This window comes from Heptranchias perlo, chromosome 23 (assembly GCF_035084215.1).
Source record: "Heptranchias perlo isolate sHepPer1 chromosome 23, sHepPer1.hap1, whole genome shotgun sequence".
In the NCBI taxonomy this organism is placed as follows: domain Eukaryota; kingdom Metazoa; phylum Chordata; class Chondrichthyes; order Hexanchiformes; family Hexanchidae; genus Heptranchias; species Heptranchias perlo.
The window spans coordinates 47466041-47485234 of record NC_090347.1 but is presented as its reverse complement, the minus strand read 5'-3'; the positions used below and the strand labels follow the sequence as shown (position 1 = coordinate 47485234).

Genomic DNA, 19194 nt, shown 5'->3' with positions numbered 1-19194 from the left:
GCTCCTATTTCTTATGTTCTTATGTTCTCTTGCGAACAGATTGACGGTGACTGATGCTGACTGGAGCACTCGATCATGTGCTTTGTGCCATAACACTACATGTCCTACTGTTGGAGGGGTGCCCGTTGGGAACAAGGCAGCTCCCTGAGGGATTTGCGGAGATGCCAGCTCGTTTAGTGCCTAACTCACTATGTCCTGCTTCAGCCTTTCCATGGAATACTTTCCTCATTTTTTTTTTCCCTGTCTCTTTGCACAGTCACTGAATGTGATGGATTTTAATTAAATAACTGCCTGGGTGCAAATAGTTTTAATAGGGGAGCTTTATACCACTGTCTGACTTTTATATGGTTTTAGATATTTCTAAGGGAGTTCTCAATCTTTGAATGAAAGTGAAAATGTAGAAATAATTTTTTTTAAATTACAGAACATTTAGTGATATTTAATATATATGTATAATTTAGTTCCTGGTGGCTGCTGTAATTGTTTTACCTAGTGTAGTATACATTGAGGAAATATTTTCATACTTTAAAATGGTTTTAGTGAGTAAAGGTGCTCCTCCTGGAGTCTATTTTTGTAGCCAATCATGTCAGTAGAAACCTAATGAAATGCCACTGTAAACACTACTCTACTGACCAATAAATTAAACCATTTTCACATTGAGCCTGTGTCTGTCCATCCGATCGGAAAAGAGCAACAGCACTGTCGGTGTCGGGGAGGGGGAGGGGGGGGGGGGAGGGGGAGGGGGGGGGGAGGGAGGGTCGGGGGGGGGGGGGGGTGGGGGGAGGGAGGGTCGGTGGCGAGGGGGGTGGGGGGAGGGAGAGTCGGTGGCGAGGGGGGTGGGGGGAGGGAGAGTCGGTGGCGAGGGGGGTGGGGGGAGGGAGAGTCGGTGGCGAGGGGGGTGGGGGGAGGGAGAGTCGGTGGCGAGGGGGGTGGGGGGAGGGAGAGTCGGTGGCGAGGGGGGTGGGGGGAGGGAGAGTCGGTGGCGAGGGGGGTGGGGGGAGGGAGAGTCGGTGGCGAGGGGGGTGGGGGGAGGGAGAGTCGGTGGCGAGGGGGGTGGGGGGAGGGAGAGTCGGTGGCGAGGGGGGTGGGGGGAGGGAGAGTCGGTGGCGAGGGGGGTGGGGGGAGGGAGAGTCGGTGGCGAGGGGGGTGGGGGGAGGGAGAGTCGGTGGCGAGGGGGGTGGGGGGAGGGAGAGTCGGTGGCGAGGGGGGTGGGGGGAGGGAGAGTCGGTGGCGAGGGGGGTGGGGGGAGGGAGAGTCGGAGGTGGGGTGGGGGGAGGGAGAGTCGGAGGTGGGGTGGGGGGAGGAGAGACGTCGGGTGGTGGTGGGGGGGGGGAACGAGCAAGTGATTGGGATTAAAGTAAGTGGGATATTAAAGGGTATTGGAAGTGATCAGAAGAGAGGGATTAGACTGGGGATGTTGAAGGATATGGGGAGTGAGATTAGGCTAATGGGCTATTAACCATTCTGAGGAGTGATGAGAGTGGGATTCGACTGGCTGGGATATTAAGGGGTATGGGGTTTGATCAGATGAGTGGGAATACATTGGATGGGATATTAAAAGGCATGGGGTTGAGCAGGGAAGAGAGATTGGACTAGGAGGAATTGAAGGTCATGTGGAATGATGAGAATGGGATTAGCTCGGGTGGGATAGTCAAGGGTTTGGAGTATGAGTGGGAGAGTGGGATTAGACTGGGTGGGATATTAAAGGGTGTGGGGAGTGAGCAGGAGAGGGGAATTAGACTGGATGGGATATTCCAGGGTATGTGGTTTGAGCAGACGAGTGGGATTACACCGGATGGGATATTAAGGGTAATAGAGTGTTAGAATATAAGAAATAGGAGCAGGTTTCGGCCATGATCAGCCCCTCGAGCCTGCTCCACCATTCAATAAGATCATGGTTGATTTTCAACCTCGACTCCACTTTCCCACCCTGTCCCCATATCCCATGATTCCCTTAGTGTCCAAAAATCTATCGATCTCAATCTTGAATATATTCAACGACTGAGCATCCACAGCCCTCTGGGGGAGAGAATTCCAAAGATTCACAACCCTCTGAGTGAGGAAATTTTTCTTCATCTCAGTCCTAAATGGCTGGTCCCTTATTTGAGACTGAGACCCCCCACCCCCGTTCTAGATTCCCCAGCCAGGGAAACAGCCTCTCAGCATCTACCCTGTGAAGCCGTCTACGTTTCAATGAGATCACCTCTCATCCTTCTGAACACCAGAGAATATAGAATAAAAACAGAAAATGCCGGAGAAGCTCAGCATTGAGGCAGCATCAGTGGAGAAGGAAAGAGAGTTAATATTTCAGGCCAAAGACCTTCCGTCAGAACTGGAAGATGTTCAGTTAGTTTTTGAGTCAGTGCAGAGCCAGGGAAAGGGGGAGGGGGAGGAAAGAACAAAAGGGGAGGTCTGTGATCGGGTGGAGAGCCCGAGTGATTAAATGATGATAGGGATGATGGTGCAAGGGAAGGAGAATGATAATGGAACAAGTTGAGGAACAAAAGATTGATCAGGAGTAGCTGTAAATGGCAGCAGCAGAACCATTACCAGCACTAGCTGACCGAGAAAATGGGAGCAGGTGGCTGTTCTTCAAGCAACTCCTTTTGTTTGAGCACTTTACAACCTTCCGGACTCAACATTGATTTCAATAACTTCAGATCATAACCACTGCTCCCATTTTTTCGGTCAGCTAGTGCTGGTAATGGTTCTGCTGCTGCCATTTACAGCTACTCCTGATCAATCTTTTATTTCTCAACCTGTCCCATTCCCACCCTCCGTGCCTTCCACCATCATCCCTTTCATCATTCAATCACTCCTGCCCTCCACCCTATCACAGACCTTCCCTTTTGTTCTTTCTTCTCTCCCTCCTTTCCCTGGTTCTGTACTTGTTCAAAAACTTTAACTCATTTAACATCTTCCAGTTCTGGCGGAAGGTCTTTGGCCTGAAACATTAACTCTGTTTCTTTCCCCACAGATGCTGCCTGACTTGCTGAGCTTCTCCATCATTTTTATTTCAGATTTCCAGCATCTGCAGTATTTTGCTTTTGACTAGAGAATATCGGCCTGTTCCACTCAATCTCTCCTCATAGGACAACCCACGTATGTGCGCAGGAGAGTGGGATTAGACTGGGTGGGATATTAAAGGGTGTGGGGAGTGAGGGGAGAGTGGGATTAGACTGGGTGGGATATTAAAGGGTGTGGGGAGTGAGCAGGAGAGTGGGATTAGACTGGGTGGGATATTAAAGGGTATGGGGAGTGAGCAGGAGAATGGGATTAGACTGGGTGGGATATTAAAGGGTACGGGGAGTGAGCAGGAGAGTGGGGTTCGATTGGGTGGGATATTAAAGGGTGTGGACAGTGAGCAGGAGAGGGAGATTTGACTGGGTGGGTTATTGAAGGGTATGGGGATTGAACAGGAGAGTGGGATTAGATTGGGTGGGATATTAAGGGGTGAGGGGAGTGAGCAGGAGAGTGGGATTAGACTGGGTGGGATATTAAGGGGTGTGGGGAGTGAGCAGGAGAGTGGGATTAGATTGGGTGGGATATTAAAGAGAATGGGACTGAGTAGGAGAGTGGGATTAGACTGGGTGGGATATTAAAGGGGACGGGGAACGAGCAAGTGATTGGGATTAAAGTAAGTGGGATATTAAAGGGTATTGGAAGTGATCAGAAGAGAGGGATTAGACTGGGGATGTTAAAGGATATGGGGAGTGAGATTAGGCTAATGGGCTATTAACCATTCTGAGGAGTGATGAGAGTGGGATTCGACTGGCTGGGATATTAAGGGGTATGGGGTTTGATCAGATGAGTGGGAATACATTGGATGGGATATTAAAAGGCATGGGGTTGAGCAGGGAAGAGAGATTAGACTAGGAGGAATTGAAGGTCATGTGGAATGATGAGAATGGGATTAGCTCGGGTGGGATTGTCAAGGGTTTGGAGTATGAGTGGGAGAGTGGGATTGGACTGGGTGGGATATTAAAGGGTGTGGGAATTGAACAGGAGAGTGGGATTGGACAGGAGAGTGGGATTAGACTGGGTGGGATATTGAAGTGTATGGGGAGTGAGGAGAGTGGGATTAGACTGGGTGGGATATTAAAGGGTGTGGGGAGTGAGCAGGAGAGTGGGATTAGACTGGGTGGAATATTAAAGGGTGTGGGGAGTGAGTGGGAGAGGGGGATTAGACTGGGTGGGATATTAAAGGGTATGGGGAGTGAGCAGGTGAGTGGGATTAGACTGGGTGGGATATTAAAGGGTGTGGGGAGTGAGCAGGAGAGGGGGATTAGACTGGGTGGGATATTAAAGGGTGTGGGGAGTGAGCAGGTGAGTGGGATTAGACTGGGTGGGATATTAAAGGGTCCGGGGAGTGAGCAGGAGAGTGGGATTAGACTGGGTGGAATATTAAAGGGTGTGGGGAGTGAGGGGAGAGTGGGATTAGACTGGGTGGGATATTAAAGGGTGTGGGGAGTGAGCAGGAGAGGGGGATTAGACTGGGTGGGATATTAAAGGGTATGGGGAGTGAGCAGGAGAGTGGGATTAGACTGGGTGGGATATTAAAGGGTCCGGGGAGTGAGCAGGAGAGTGGGATTAGACTGGGTGGAATATTAAAGGGTGTGGGGAGTGAGGGGAGAGTGGGATTCGACTGGGTGGGATATTAAAGGGTGTGGGGAGTGAGCAGGAGATGGGGGATTAGACTGGGTGGGATATTAAAGGGTATGGGGAGTGAGCAGGAGAGGGGGATTAGACTGGGTGGGATATTAAAGGGCATGGGGAGTGAGCAGGAGAGGGGGATTAGACTGGGTGGGATATTAAAGGGTGTGGGGAGTGAGCAGGAGAGGGGATTAGACTGGGTGGGATATTAAAGGGTATGGGGAGTGAGCAGGAGAGTGGGATTAGACTGGGTGGGATATTAAAGGGTGTGGGGAGTGAGCAGGAGAGTGGGATTAGACTGGGTGGGATATTAAAGGGTGTGGGGAGTGAGCAGGAGAGGGGGATTAGACTGGGTGGGATATTAAAGGGTGTGGGGAGTGAGCAGGAGAGTGGGATTAGACTGGGTGGGATATTAAAGGGCATGGGGAGTGAGCAGGAGATTGGGATTAGACTGGGTGGGATATTAAAGGGTGTGGGGAGTGAGCAGGAGAGTGGGATTAGACTGGGTGGGATATTAAAGGGCATGGGGAGTGAGCAGGAGAGGGGGATTAGACTGGGTGGGATATTAAAGGGTGTGGGGAGTGAGCAGGAGAGGGGGATTAGACTGGGTGGGATATTAAAGGGTATGGGGAGTGAGCAGGAGAGGGGGATTAGACTGGGTGGGATATTGAAGGATAATGGGGAGTGAGCAGGAGAGGGGATTAGACTGGGTGGGATATTAAAGGGTATGGGGAGTGAGCAGGAGAGTGGGATTAGACTGGGTGGGATATTAAAGGGTGTGGGGAGTGAGCAGGAGAGGGGGATTAGACTGGGTGGGATATTAAAGGGTATGGGGAGTGAGCAGGAGAGTGGGATTAGACTGGGTGGGATATTAAAGGGTATGGGGAGTGAGCAGGAGAGTGGGATTAGACTGGGTGGGATATTAAAGGGTATGGGGAGTGAGCAGGAGAGTGGGATTAGACTGGGTGGGATATTAAAGGGTGTGGGGAGTGAGCAGGAGAGGGGGATTAGACTGGGTGGGATATTAAAGGGTATGGGGAGTGAGCAGGAGAGGGGGATTAGACTGGGTGGGATATTAAAGGGTGTGGGGAGTGAGCAGGAGAGTGGGATTAGACTGGGTGGGATATTAAAGGGTATGGGGAGTGAGCAGGAGAGTGGGATTAGACTGGGTGGGATATTAAAGGGTATGGGGAGTGAGCAGGAGAGTGGGATTAGACTGGGTGGGATATTAAAGGGTGTGGGGAGTGAGCAGGAGAGTGGGATTAGACTGGGTGGGATATTAAAGGGTATGGGGAGTGAGCAGGAGAGTGGGATTAGACTGGGTGGGATATTAAAGGGTGTGGGGAGTGAGCAGGAGAGTGGGATTAGACTGGGTGGGATATTAAAGGGTGTGGGGAGTGAGCAGGAGAGGGGGATTAGACTGGGTGGGATATTGAAGGGTATGGGGAGTGAGCAGGAGAGTGGGATTAGACTGGGTGGGATATTAAAGGGTGTGGGGAGTGAGCAGGAGAGTGGGATTAGACTGGGTGGGATATTAAAGGGTGTGGGGAGTGAGCAGGAGAGGGGGATTAGACTGGGTGGGATATTAAAGGGTACGGGGAGTGATCATTGCATTGGGTGGGATATTAATGGATCTGAGGTTTTGCAGGGGAGAGGGATTATAATCGGGTGATATTAAAGGTTCTGGGTGTGGTGAGAGTGGGATTGGACAGGGTGGGGTACTAAAGGGTATGGAGGGGACGATCAGCGGCCAGGGAGGGTGATGGGGAGTCGGGGGAGGGGGGATCTGGGGGCGGGGGCGTGAATGGAAGAGCAGTGTGCTCTGTCACTATATTTTTCATGCTGAATGCTGGGTTGTAAATACTTTTAACCAAAGGCATCACCAAGATTCTGAAGTTCTCCTCAAGGCCTCACATTCAAAGACAAAATATTCATCATTTAAAGCAGTGAGATAAGCAACAAAGCCCTGAGTCAGCAGATGTGATTGAGACTTGGTTTGCTGCCAGCACAGATTCTGTATAAACATCAGCCTCTCCTCTCGGACCTGAACTTTGGAGTTGTGATTATCACTGAGTCCTCACCATGGAGAGACGGAGCTTTGCTTTCTCGCTCTTCCTGTTGTCTTTTCTTGCCCCCGGAATCCTGGTAAGTCCCCGCTTTGTGCTCGGTCTGGGGAAGGGGTTATGTTGCGATTGTGGAGTCGGGGGTTAGGGGTGGGCTCGATTGTGGACTAGTTTCTATGGGTCTCAGTACTTGATGTGAAATGAATGTTGGCTCCTGGGTTCACAGTGCCCAGTTTGCACTCTGGTAGTACCTTGGCCTGTGTTTGCCTCAACTAGTGTTTGCCCCCTGTTGTTTGCCCCAGTTGGTATTTGCCCCTTGTTGATGTTTGCCCCCTGTTGTTTGCCCTAGTTGGTATTTGCCCCTTGTTGATGTTTGCCCCTTGTTGGTGTTTTCCCCCGTTGGTGTTTGCCCCGTGTTGTTGTTTGCCCCCTGTTGGTGTTTTCCCCTGTTGGTGTTTGCCCCTTGTTGATGTTTGCCCCCTGTTGGTGTTTTCCCCCGTTGGTGTTTGCCCCTTGTTGATGTTTGCCCCCTGTTGGTGTTTTCCCCCGTTGGTATTTGCCCCTTGTTGATGTTTGCCCCCTGTTGGTGTTTTCCCCTGTTGGTGTTTGCCCCAGTTGGTGTTTGCCCCAGTTGGTGTTTGTCCCTGTTGGTGTTTGTCCCTGTTGGTGTTTGCCCCGTGTTGTTGTTTGCCCCAGTTGTTGTTTGCCCCAGTTGTTGTTTGCCCCAGTTGTTGTTTGCCCCAGTTGGTGTTTGCCCCAGTTGGTGTTTGTCCCTGTTGGTGTTTGCCCCAGTTGTTGTTTGCCCCAGTTGTTGTTTGTCCCTGTTGGTGTTTGCCCCAGTTGTTGTTTGTCCCTGTTGGTGTTTGCCCCAGTTGGTGTTTGTCCCTGTTGGTGTTTGCCCCAGTTGGTGTTTGCCCCGTGTTGGTGTTTGCCCCAGTTGGTGTTTGCCCCAGTTGTTGTTTGTCCCTGTTGGTGTTTGCCCCGTGTTGGTGTTTGCCCCAGTTGGTGTTTGCCCCAGTTGTTGTTTGTCCCTGTTGGTGTTTGTCCCTGTTGGTGTTTGCCCCTGTTGGTGTTTGCCCCGTGGTGGTGTTTGCCCCTGTTGGTGGTGTTTGCCCCTGTTGGTGTTTGCCCCTGTTGGTGGTGTTTGCCCCGTGGTGGTGTTTGCCCCGTGGTGGTGTTTGCCCCGTGGTGGTGTTTGCCCCTGTTGGTGTTTGCCCCAACTAGTGTTTGCGTCAATTGGTGTTTGCCTCATTGTTAATTGGCCCATCGGTATTTGGCCTGTTGGTATTTGCTGGCTGTGCCCGCTCCTCACCTGGGCTCGGTTTCTTTTCTAGGCAGGGAGCTGTAACATTACCGGGTCCTGGCGGAATGACCTGGGTTCTGTCTTCTACCTGAGCGAGACCAACCACTTTGTCCTGAGCGGCCGCTACCTGACTGCGGTGGAGACGGCGAGAGATGAGGCCGGGCCCAGGAGACAAGCCCAAGTGATCGGCATCAGGAACAAGGGCAAAGAGCCAACATTCAGCATGTCCACAGCATGGGCTGGAGGTAAAACCAGGTCACTGGGTCACTGGGTCACTGGGACACCTGGACACCTGGACACAGGGTCACCTGGACACAGGGTCACATGGTCACAGGGTCACATGGTCACAGGGTCACAGGGTCACCTGGACACAGGGTCACCTGGACACAGGGTCACATGGTCAGAGGGTCACCTGGACACAGGGTCACAGGGTCACCTGGACACAGGGTCACAGGGTCACCTGGACACAGGGTCACCTGGACACAGGGTCACATGGTCACAGGGTCACCTGGACACAGGGTCACATGGTCACAGGGTCACAGGGCCACTGGGACACCTGGACACCGGGACACAGGGCAATAGGGACACCGGGGCACAGGACAATTGGGATATCTAGACACCTGGACACAGGGTCACATGGTCACCGGGTCACAGGGACACCTGGACACCTGGACACAGGGCAATCGGGACACCTGGACACAGGGCAATTGAGACACCAGGACACAAGGACACAGGGCAATCGGGACACTGGGACACAGGGCAATCGGGACACTGGGGCACTGGGACACCGGAACACCGGGATTCCTGGACACTGGGACATCTGGACACCTGGACACTGGGACACTGGGACACAGAGACACCGGGACATCTGGACACCTGGAGACAGGGACATCTAGACACCTGGACACTGGGACACCTGGACACTGGGACACCTGGACACTGGGACACCTGGACAATGGGACACCTGGACAATGGGACACTTGGACAATGGGACACCTGGACAATGGGACACTGGGATACCGGGTCACAGGGCCACTGGGACACCTGGACACAGGGACAGCTGGACATCGGGACACTGGGACACAGAGACACCGGGACATCTGGACACCCGGAGACAGGGACACCCGGAGACAGGGACACCCGGAGACAGGGACACCCGGAGACAGGGACACCCGGAGACAGGGACAATGGGGCACTGGGGCACCGAGACAACGGGGCACTGGGACACTGGGAGACAGAGGCACCAAGACAACGGGACACAGGGACACTGGGATACTGGGACACCTGGAGACATGGACAGAGGGGCACCACGCCACCGAAGCAACAGAACATAGGGACACTGGGGCACCGAGACAACGGGACACTGGAACACTGGGGCACCGAGACAACAGGACACTGGAACACTGGGGCACCGAGACAACGGGACACTGGAACACTGGGGCACCGAGACAACGGGGCATAGGGACACTGGGGCACCGAGACAATGGGGCATAGGGACACTGGGGCACCGAGACAACGGGACACTGGAACACTGGGGCACCGAGACAACAGGACACTGGAACACTGGGGCACCGAGACAATGGGGCATAGGGACACTGGGGCACCGAGACAACGGGGCATAGGGACACTGGGGCACCGAGACAACGGGGCATAGGGACACTGGGGCACCGAGACAACGGGGCATAGGGACACTGGGGCACCGAGACAACGGGGCATAGGGACACTGGGGCACCGAGACAACGGGGCATAGGGACACTGGGGCACCGAGACAACGGGGCATAGGGACACTGGGGCACCGAGACAACGGGGCATAGGGACACTGGGGCACCGAGACAATGGGGCATAGGGACACTGGGGCACCGAGACAACGGGGCATAGGGACACTGGGGCACCGAGACAACGGGGCATAGGGACACTGGGGCACCGAGACAACGGGGCATAGGGACACTGGGGCACCGAGACAACGGGGCATAGGGACACTGGGGCACCGAGACAACGGGGCATAGGGACACTGGGGCACCGAGACAATGGGGCATAGGGACACTGGGGCACCGAGACAACGGGGCATAGGGACACTGGGACATGGAGACACAGGGACAACGGGACATGGGGACACAGGGATACTGGGACACTTAAACACTGGGACACTTAAACACTGGGACACTTAAACACTGGGACACAGGGACACGGAGACACTGAGACACCTGAACACGGAGACGTGGGGACACAGGGACATATGGGCACCGGGACACAGGGGCACCGAGACAGCAGGTCACAGAGACAACGGGACACAGGGACACTGCGACACAGAGTGACTGGGACATGGAGACACTGGGACACTTGAACACTGTAACACAGGGACACGGCACACAGGACACTGGGGCACCGGGTCAACAGGACACAGGGGCTCAGAGACAACGGGATACCGGGACACTGCGACAATGGGACACTGAGTGGCTGGGACAATGGGACACTGGGACACCTGGAGACATGGACAGAGGGGCACCGCGCCACTGAAGCAACGGGACGTAGAGACACTGGGAGACGGGCACCGAGACAACGGGACACTGGGGCACCGAGACAACGGGACACTGGGGCACCGAGACAACGGGACACTGGGGCACCGAGACAACGGGACACTGGGAGACGGGCACCGAGACAACGGGACACTGGGGCACCGAGACAACGGGACACTGGGGCACCGAGACAACGGGACACTGGGGCACCGAGACAACGGGACACCGGGGCACCGAGACAACGGGACACCGGGGCACCGAGACAACGGGACACTGGGGCACCGAGACACTGAGACAACGGGACACTGGGGCACCGAGACAACGGGACACTGGGGCACCGAGACAACGGGACACTGGGGCACCGAGACAACGGGACACTGGGGCACCGAGACAACGGGACACTGGGGCACCGAGACAACGGGACACTGGGGCACCGAGACAACGGGACACTGGGGCACCGAGACAACGGGACACTGGGGCACCGAGACAACGGGACACTGGGAGACAGGGGCACCGAGACAACGGGACACTTGGGCACCGAGACAACGGGACACTGGGGCACCGAGACAACGGGACACTGGGAGACAGGGGCACCGAGACAACGGGACACTGGGGCACCGAGACAACGGGACACTGGGGCACTGGGGCACTGAGACAACGGGACACTGGGAGACAGGGGCACCGAGACAACGGGGCACTGGGAGACAGGGGCACCGAGACAACGGGGCACTGGGGCACCGAGACAATGGGACACTGGGGCACTGAGACAACGGGACACTGGGGCACTGGGGCACCGAGACAACGGGGCACTGGGGCACCGAGACAACGGGACACTGGGGCACTGAGACACTGGGGCACTGAGACAACGGGACACTGGGGCACTGAGACAACGGGGCACTGGGGCACCGAGACAACGGGGCACTGGGGCACCGAGACAACGGGACACTGGGGCACCGAGACAACGGGACACTGGGGCACCGAGACAACGGGACACTGGGGCACCGAGACAACGGGGCACTGGGGCACTGAGACAACGGGGCACTGGGGCACCGAGACAACGGGGCACTGGGGCACCGAGACAACGGGACACTGGGGCACCGAGACAACGGGACACTGGGGCACGGAGACAACGGGACACTGGGGCACCGAGACAACGGGACACTGGGGCACTGGGGCACTGAGACAACGGGACACTGGGAGACAGGGGCACCGAGACAACGGGGCACTGGGGCACTGAGACAACGGGGCACTGGGGCACCGAGACAACGGGGCACTGGGGCACCGAGACAACGGGACACTGGGGCACCGAGACAACGGGACACTGGGGCACCGAGACAACGGGACACTGGGGCACCGAGACAACGGGACACTGGGGCACCGAGACAACGGGACACTGGGGCACCGAGACAACGGGACACTGGGGCACCGAGACAACGGGACACTGGGGCACCGAGACAACGGGACACTGGGAGACAGGGGCACCGAGACAACGGGACACTGGGGCACCGAGACAACGGGACACTGGGGCACCGAGACAATGGGACACTGGGGCACCGAGACAACGGGACACTGGGGCACTGGGGCACTGAGACAACGGGACACTGGGAGACAGGGGCACCGAGACAACGGGACACTGGGGCACCGAGACAACGGGACACTGGGGCACCGAGACAACGGGACACTGGGAGACAGGGGCACTGAGACAACGGGACACTGGGGCACCGAGACAACGGGACACTGGGGCACCGAGACAACGGGACACTGGGGCACGGAGACAATGGGACACTGGGGCACGGAGACAACGGGACACTGGGGCACCGAGACAACGGGACACTGGGGCACTGGGGCACTGAGACAACGGGACACTGGGAGACAGGGGCACTGAGACAACGGGACACTGGGGCACCGAGACAACGGGACACTGGGGCGCCGAGACAACGGGACACTGGGAGACAGGGGCACTGAGACAACGGGACACTGGGGCACCGAGACAACGGGGCACTGGGGCACCGAGACAACGGGACACTGGGGCACTGAGACAACGGGACACTGGGGCACTGGGGCACCGAGACAACGGGACACTGGGAGACAGGGGCACTGAGACAACGGGGCACTGGGGCACTGAGACAACGGGTCACTGGGGCACAGGGACACGGAGACACTGAGACACTGAGACACTGGGACACTGGGAGACAGGGGCACCGAGACAACGGGACACTGGGGCACCGAGACAACGGGACACTGGGGCACTGAGACAACGGGACACTGGGAGACAGGGGCACCGAGACAACGGGACACTGGGGCACCGAGACAACGGGACACTGGGGCACTGAGACAACGGGACACTGGGAGACAGGGGCACCGAGACAACGGGGCACTGGGGCACTGAGACAACGGGGCACTGGGAGACAGGGGCACCGAGACACTGGGGCACTGGGGCACCGAGACAACGGGACACTGGGGCACTGAGACAACGGGACACTGGGGCACCGAGACAACGGGGCACTGGGGCACCGAGACAACGGGACAATGGGGCACTGGGGCACTGAGACAACGGGACACTGGGGCACTGAGACAACGGGACACTGGGGCACTGAGACAACGGGACACTGGGGCACTGAGACAACGGGACACTGGTAGACAGGGGCACCGAGACAACGGGGCACTGGGGCACCGAGACAACGGGGCACTGGGGCACCGAGACAGCGGGGCACTGGGGCACCGAGACAACGGGACACTGGGGCACCGAGACAACGGGACACTGGGGCACCGAGACAACGGGACACTGGGGCACCGAGACAACGGGACACTGGGGCACCGAGACAACGGGACACTGGGGCACTGGGGCACTGAGACAACGGGACACTGGGAGACAGGGGCACCGGGACACTGGGGCACCGAGACAACGGGACACTGGGGCACCGAGACAACGGGACACTGGGAGACAGGGGCACTGAGACAACGGGACACTGGGGCACCGAGACAACGGGGCACTGGGGCACCGAGACAACGGGACACTGGGGCACCGAGACAACGGGACACTGGGGCACCGAGACAACGGGACACTGGGGCACCGAGACAACGGGACACTGGGGCACCGAGACAACGGGACACTGGGGCACCGAGACAACGGGACACTGGGGCACCGAGACAACGGGACACTGGGGCACCGAGACAACGGGACACTGGGGCACTGAGACAACGGGACACTGGGAGACAGGGGCACTGAGACACAGAGTCACTGGGACATGGAGACACTGGGACACTTGAACACTGTAACACAGGGACACGGGACACAGGACACTGGGGCACCGGGTCAACAGGACACATGGGCATCGGGACAACAGGACACAGGGGCTCAGAGACAACGGGACACTGGGACACTGGGACACCTGGAGACATGGACAGAGGGGCACCGCGCCACTGAAGCAACGGGACGCAGCGACACTGGGACATGAAGACACGGAGACTCTGAGACACAGGGACACTGGGACACTTGAACACTGAGACACCGAAGCATGGAGACATGGGGACACAGGAACACTGGGACATATGGGCACTGAGACACCGGGACACAGAGACACTGGGACACAGAGACACTGAGACACTGGGACACAGAGACACTGAGACACAGAGACACTGGGACACAGAGACACTGGGACACAGAGACACTGGGACACAGAGACACTGGGACACTGAGACACTGGGACACTGAGACACTGGGACACACACAGAGACACTGGGACACAGAGACACTGGGACACAAAGACACTGGGACACTGGGACACAGAGACACTGGGACACAGAGACACTGGGACACAGAGACACTGGGACACAGAGACACTGAGACACTGGGACACTGAGACACTGGGACACAGACACAGAGACACTGGGACACAGAGACACTGGGACACAGAGACACTGGGACACTGGGACACTGGGACACTGGGACACAGAGACACTGGGACACTGGGACACAGAGACACAGAGACACTGGGACACAGAGAGACTGGGACACAGAGACACTGGGACACTGGGACACAGGGACACTGAGACACTGGGACACAGAGACACTGGGACACAGAGACACTGGGACACAGAGACACTGGGACACAGAGACACTGGGACACAGAGACACTGGGACACAGAGACACTGGGACACTGGGACACAGAGACACATAGACACAGAGACACTGGGACACAGAGACACTGAGACACTGGGACACTGGGACACTGAGACACTGGGACACAGACACAGAGACACTGGGACACAGAGACACTGGGACACAGAGACACTGGGACACTGGGACACTGGGACACAGGGACACAGAGACACTGGGACACAGAGACACTGGGACACAGGGACACTGGGACACTGAGACACTGGGACACAGAGACACTGGGACACAGAGACACTGGGACACAGAGACACTGGGACACAGAGACACTGGGACACTGGGACACAGAGACACTGGGACACAGAGACACTGGGACACAGAGACACTGGGACACAGAGACACTGAGACACTGGGACACAGAGACACTGGGACACAGAGACACTGGGACACAGAGACACTGGGACACAGGGACACAGAGACACTGGGACACTGAGACACTGGGACACAGAGACACTGGTACACAGAGACACTGGGACACAGAGACACTGGGACACAGAGACACTGGGACACTGGGACACAGAGACACTGGGACACAGAGACACTGGGACACAGAGACACTGGGACACAGAGACACTGAGACACTGGGACACAGAGACACTGGGACACAGAGACACTGGGACACAGGGACACAGAGACACTGGGACACTGAGACACAGAGACACTGGGACACAGAGACACTGGGACACAGAGACACTGGGACACAGAGACACTGAGACACAGAGACACTGGGACACAGAGACACTGGGACACAGAGACACAGGGACACTGGGACACAGAGACACATAGACACAGAGACACAGAGACACTGGGACACAGAGACACTGGGACACAGAGACACTGGGACACAGAGACACAGAGACACTGGGACACAGACACTGAGACACTGGGACACTGGGACACAGAGACACTGGGACACTGGGACACTGAGACACTGAGACACAGGGACACTGAGACACAGAGACACTGGGACACAGAGACACTGGGACACAGAGACACAGGGACACAGGGACACTGGGACACAGAGACACATAGACACAGAGACACTGAGACACAGAGACACTGGGACACAGAGACACAGGGACACAGGGACACTGGGACACAGAGACACAGGGACACAGGGACACTGGGACACAGAGACACATAGACACAGAGACACTGGGACACAGAGACACTGGGACACAGAGACACTGGGACACAGAGACACAGAGACACTGGGACACTGGGACACAGACACTGAGACACTGGGACACAGAGACACTGGGACACTGGGACACTGGGACACTGAGACACTGAGACACAGGGACACTGAGACACAGAGACACTGGGACACAGAGACACTGGGACACAGAGACACAGGGACACTGGGACACAGAGACACATAGACACAGAGACACTGGGACACAGAGACACTGGGACACAGAGACACTGGGACACAGAGACACAGGGACACTGGGACACTGGGACACAGACACTGAGACACTGGGACACTGGGACACTGGGACACAGACACTGAGACACTGGGACACAGAGACACAGGGACACTGAGACACAGAGACACTGGGACACAGAGACACTGGGACACAGAGACACTGAGACACTGGGACACAGAGACACAGAGACACAGAGACACTGGGACACTGGGACACAGACACTGAGACACTGGGACACAGAGACACTGGGACACTGGGACACTGGGACACTGAGACACTGAGACACAGGGACACTGAGACACAGAGACACTGGGACACAGAGACACTGGGACACTGGGACACAGAGACACATAGACACAGAGACACTGGGACACAGAGACACTGGGACACAGAGACACTGGGACACAGAGACACAGGGACACTGGGACACTGGGACACAGACACTGAGACACTGGGACACTGGGACACTGGGACACTGAGACACTGAGACACAGGGACACTGAGACACAGAGACACTGGGACACAGAGACACTGGGACACAGAGACACAGGGACACAGGGACACTGGGACACAGAGACACATAGACACAGAGACACTGAGACACAGAGACACTGGGACACAGAGACACAGGGACACAGGGACACTGGGACACAGAGACACAGGGACACAGGGACACTGGGACACAGAGACACATAGACACAGAGACACTGGGACACAGAGACACTGGGACACAGAGACACTGGGACACAGAGACACAGAGACACTGGGACACTGGGACACAGACACTGAGACACTGGGACACAGAGACACTGGGACACTGGGACACTGGGACACTGAGACACTGAGACACAGGGACACTGAGACACAGAGACACTGGGACACAGAGACACTGGGACACAGAGACACAGGGACACTGGGACACAGAGACACATAGACACAGAGACACTGGGACACAGAGACACTGGGACACAGAGACACTGGGACACAGAGACACAGGGACACTGGGACACTGGGACACAGACACTGAGACACTGGGACACTGGGACACTGGGACACAGACACTGAGACACTGGGACACAGAGACACAGGGACACTGAGACACAGAGACACTGGGACACAGAGACACTGGGACACAGAGACACTGAGACACTGGGACACAGAGACACAGAGACACAGAGACACTGGGACACTGGGACACAGACACTGAGACACTGGGACACAGAGACACTGGGACACTGGGACACTGGGACACTGAGACACTGAGACACAGGGACACTGAGACACAGAGACACTGGGACACAGAGACACTGGGACACTGGGACACAGAGACACATAGACACAGAGACACTGGGACACAGAGACACTGGGACACAGAGACACTGGGACACAGAGACACAGGGACACTGGGACACTGGGACACAGACACTGAGACACTGGGACACTGGGACACTGGGACACTGAGACACTGGGACACAGAGACACTGAGACACAGAGACACTGGGACACAGAGACACTGGGACACAGAGACACTGGGACACAGAGACACTGGGACACAGAGACACTGAGACACTGCGACACTGGGACACTGAGACACTGGGACACAGACACAGAGACACTGGGACACAGAGACACTGGGACACTGGGACACTGGGACACAGAGACACAGGGACACAGGGACACTGGGACACAGAGACACATAGACACAGAGACACTGGGACACAGAGACACTGGGACACAGAGACACTGGGACACAGAGACACAGAGACACTGGGACACTGGGACACAGACACTGAGACACTGGGACACTGGGACACTGGGACACAGACACTGAGACACTGAGACACTGGGACACAGAGACACAGGGACACTGAGACACAGAGACACTGGGACACAGAGACACTGGGACACAGAGACACTGAGACACTGGGACACAGAGACACTGAGACACAGAGACACTGGGACACAGAGACACTGGGACACAGAGACACTGGGACACAGAGACACTGGGACACAGAGACACTGAGACACTGGGACACTGGGACACTGAGACACTGGGACACAGACACAGAGACACTGGGACACAGAGACACTGGGACACAGGGACACTGGGACACAGGGACACTGGGACACTGGGATACAGAGACACTGGGACACAGAGACACAGAGACACTGGGACACAGAGAGACTGGGACACAGAGACACTGGGACACTGGGACACAGGGACACTGAGACACTGAGACACTGGGACACAGAGACACTGGGACACAGAGACACTGGGACACAGAGACACTGGGACACAGAGACACTGGGACACTGGGACACAGAGACACATAGACACAGAGACACTGGGACACAGAGACACTGGGACACAGAGACACTGGGACACTGGGGCACAGGGACACAGAGACACTGGGACACTGGGACACTGGGACACAGAGACACTGAGACACTGGGACACTGAGACACTGGGACACAGAGACACTGGGACACAGAGACACTGGGACACAGAGACACTGGGACACAGATACACTGGGACACTGGGACACAGAGACACTGGGACACAGAGACACTGGGACACAGAGACACTGGGACACAGAGACACTGGGACACAGAGACACTGGGACACAGAGACACTGGGACACAGGGACACAGAGACACTGGGACACTGAGACACAGAGACACTGGGACACAGAGACACTGGGACACAGAGACACTGGGACACAGAGACACTGGGACACAGAGACACTGGGACACAGGGACACAGAGACACTGAGACACAGAGACACAGAGACACTGGGACACAGAGACACTGGGACACAGAGACACAGGGACACAGGGACACTGGGACACATAGACACAGAGACACTGGGACACAGAGACACTGGGACACAGAGACACTGGGACACAGAGACACAGAGACACTGGGACACAGACACTGAGACACTGGGACACAGAGACACTGGGACACTGGGACACTGAGACACTGAGACACTGAGACACTGAGACACTGAGACACTGAGACACAGGGACACTGAGACACAGAGACACTGG

The 19194-nt window shown here is 56.5% G+C and overlaps 2 protein-coding genes across 4 annotated transcripts in view; both read left to right on the top strand.

The window, feature by feature from the left end:
- llgl2 (LLGL scribble cell polarity complex component 2) overlaps positions 1-660 on the top strand; it is a 132111-nt gene extending 131451 nt beyond the window's left edge. For all 3 annotated transcript variants that reach the window (XM_068004440.1, XM_068004439.1, XM_068004437.1), the window contains one exon: positions 40-660. In XM_068004440.1, coding sequence (XP_067860541.1) covers positions 40-44 — 5 coding nt within the window. In that variant the 3' untranslated portion in view covers positions 45-660. The remainder of the gene's footprint in view (positions 1-39) is intronic.
- A 6030-nt stretch (positions 661-6690) lies between these two features.
- LOC137341429 (avidin-related protein 4/5-like) overlaps positions 6691-19194 on the top strand; it is a 58312-nt gene continuing 45808 nt past the window's right edge. Inside the window, exons 1-2 of the mRNA XM_068004543.1 lie at positions 6691-6798; positions 8051-8264. Of these exons, the coding sequence (XP_067860644.1) occupies positions 6736-6798; positions 8051-8264 (277 nt within the window). The 5' untranslated portion in view covers positions 6691-6735. The remainder of the gene's footprint in view (positions 6799-8050; positions 8265-19194) is intronic.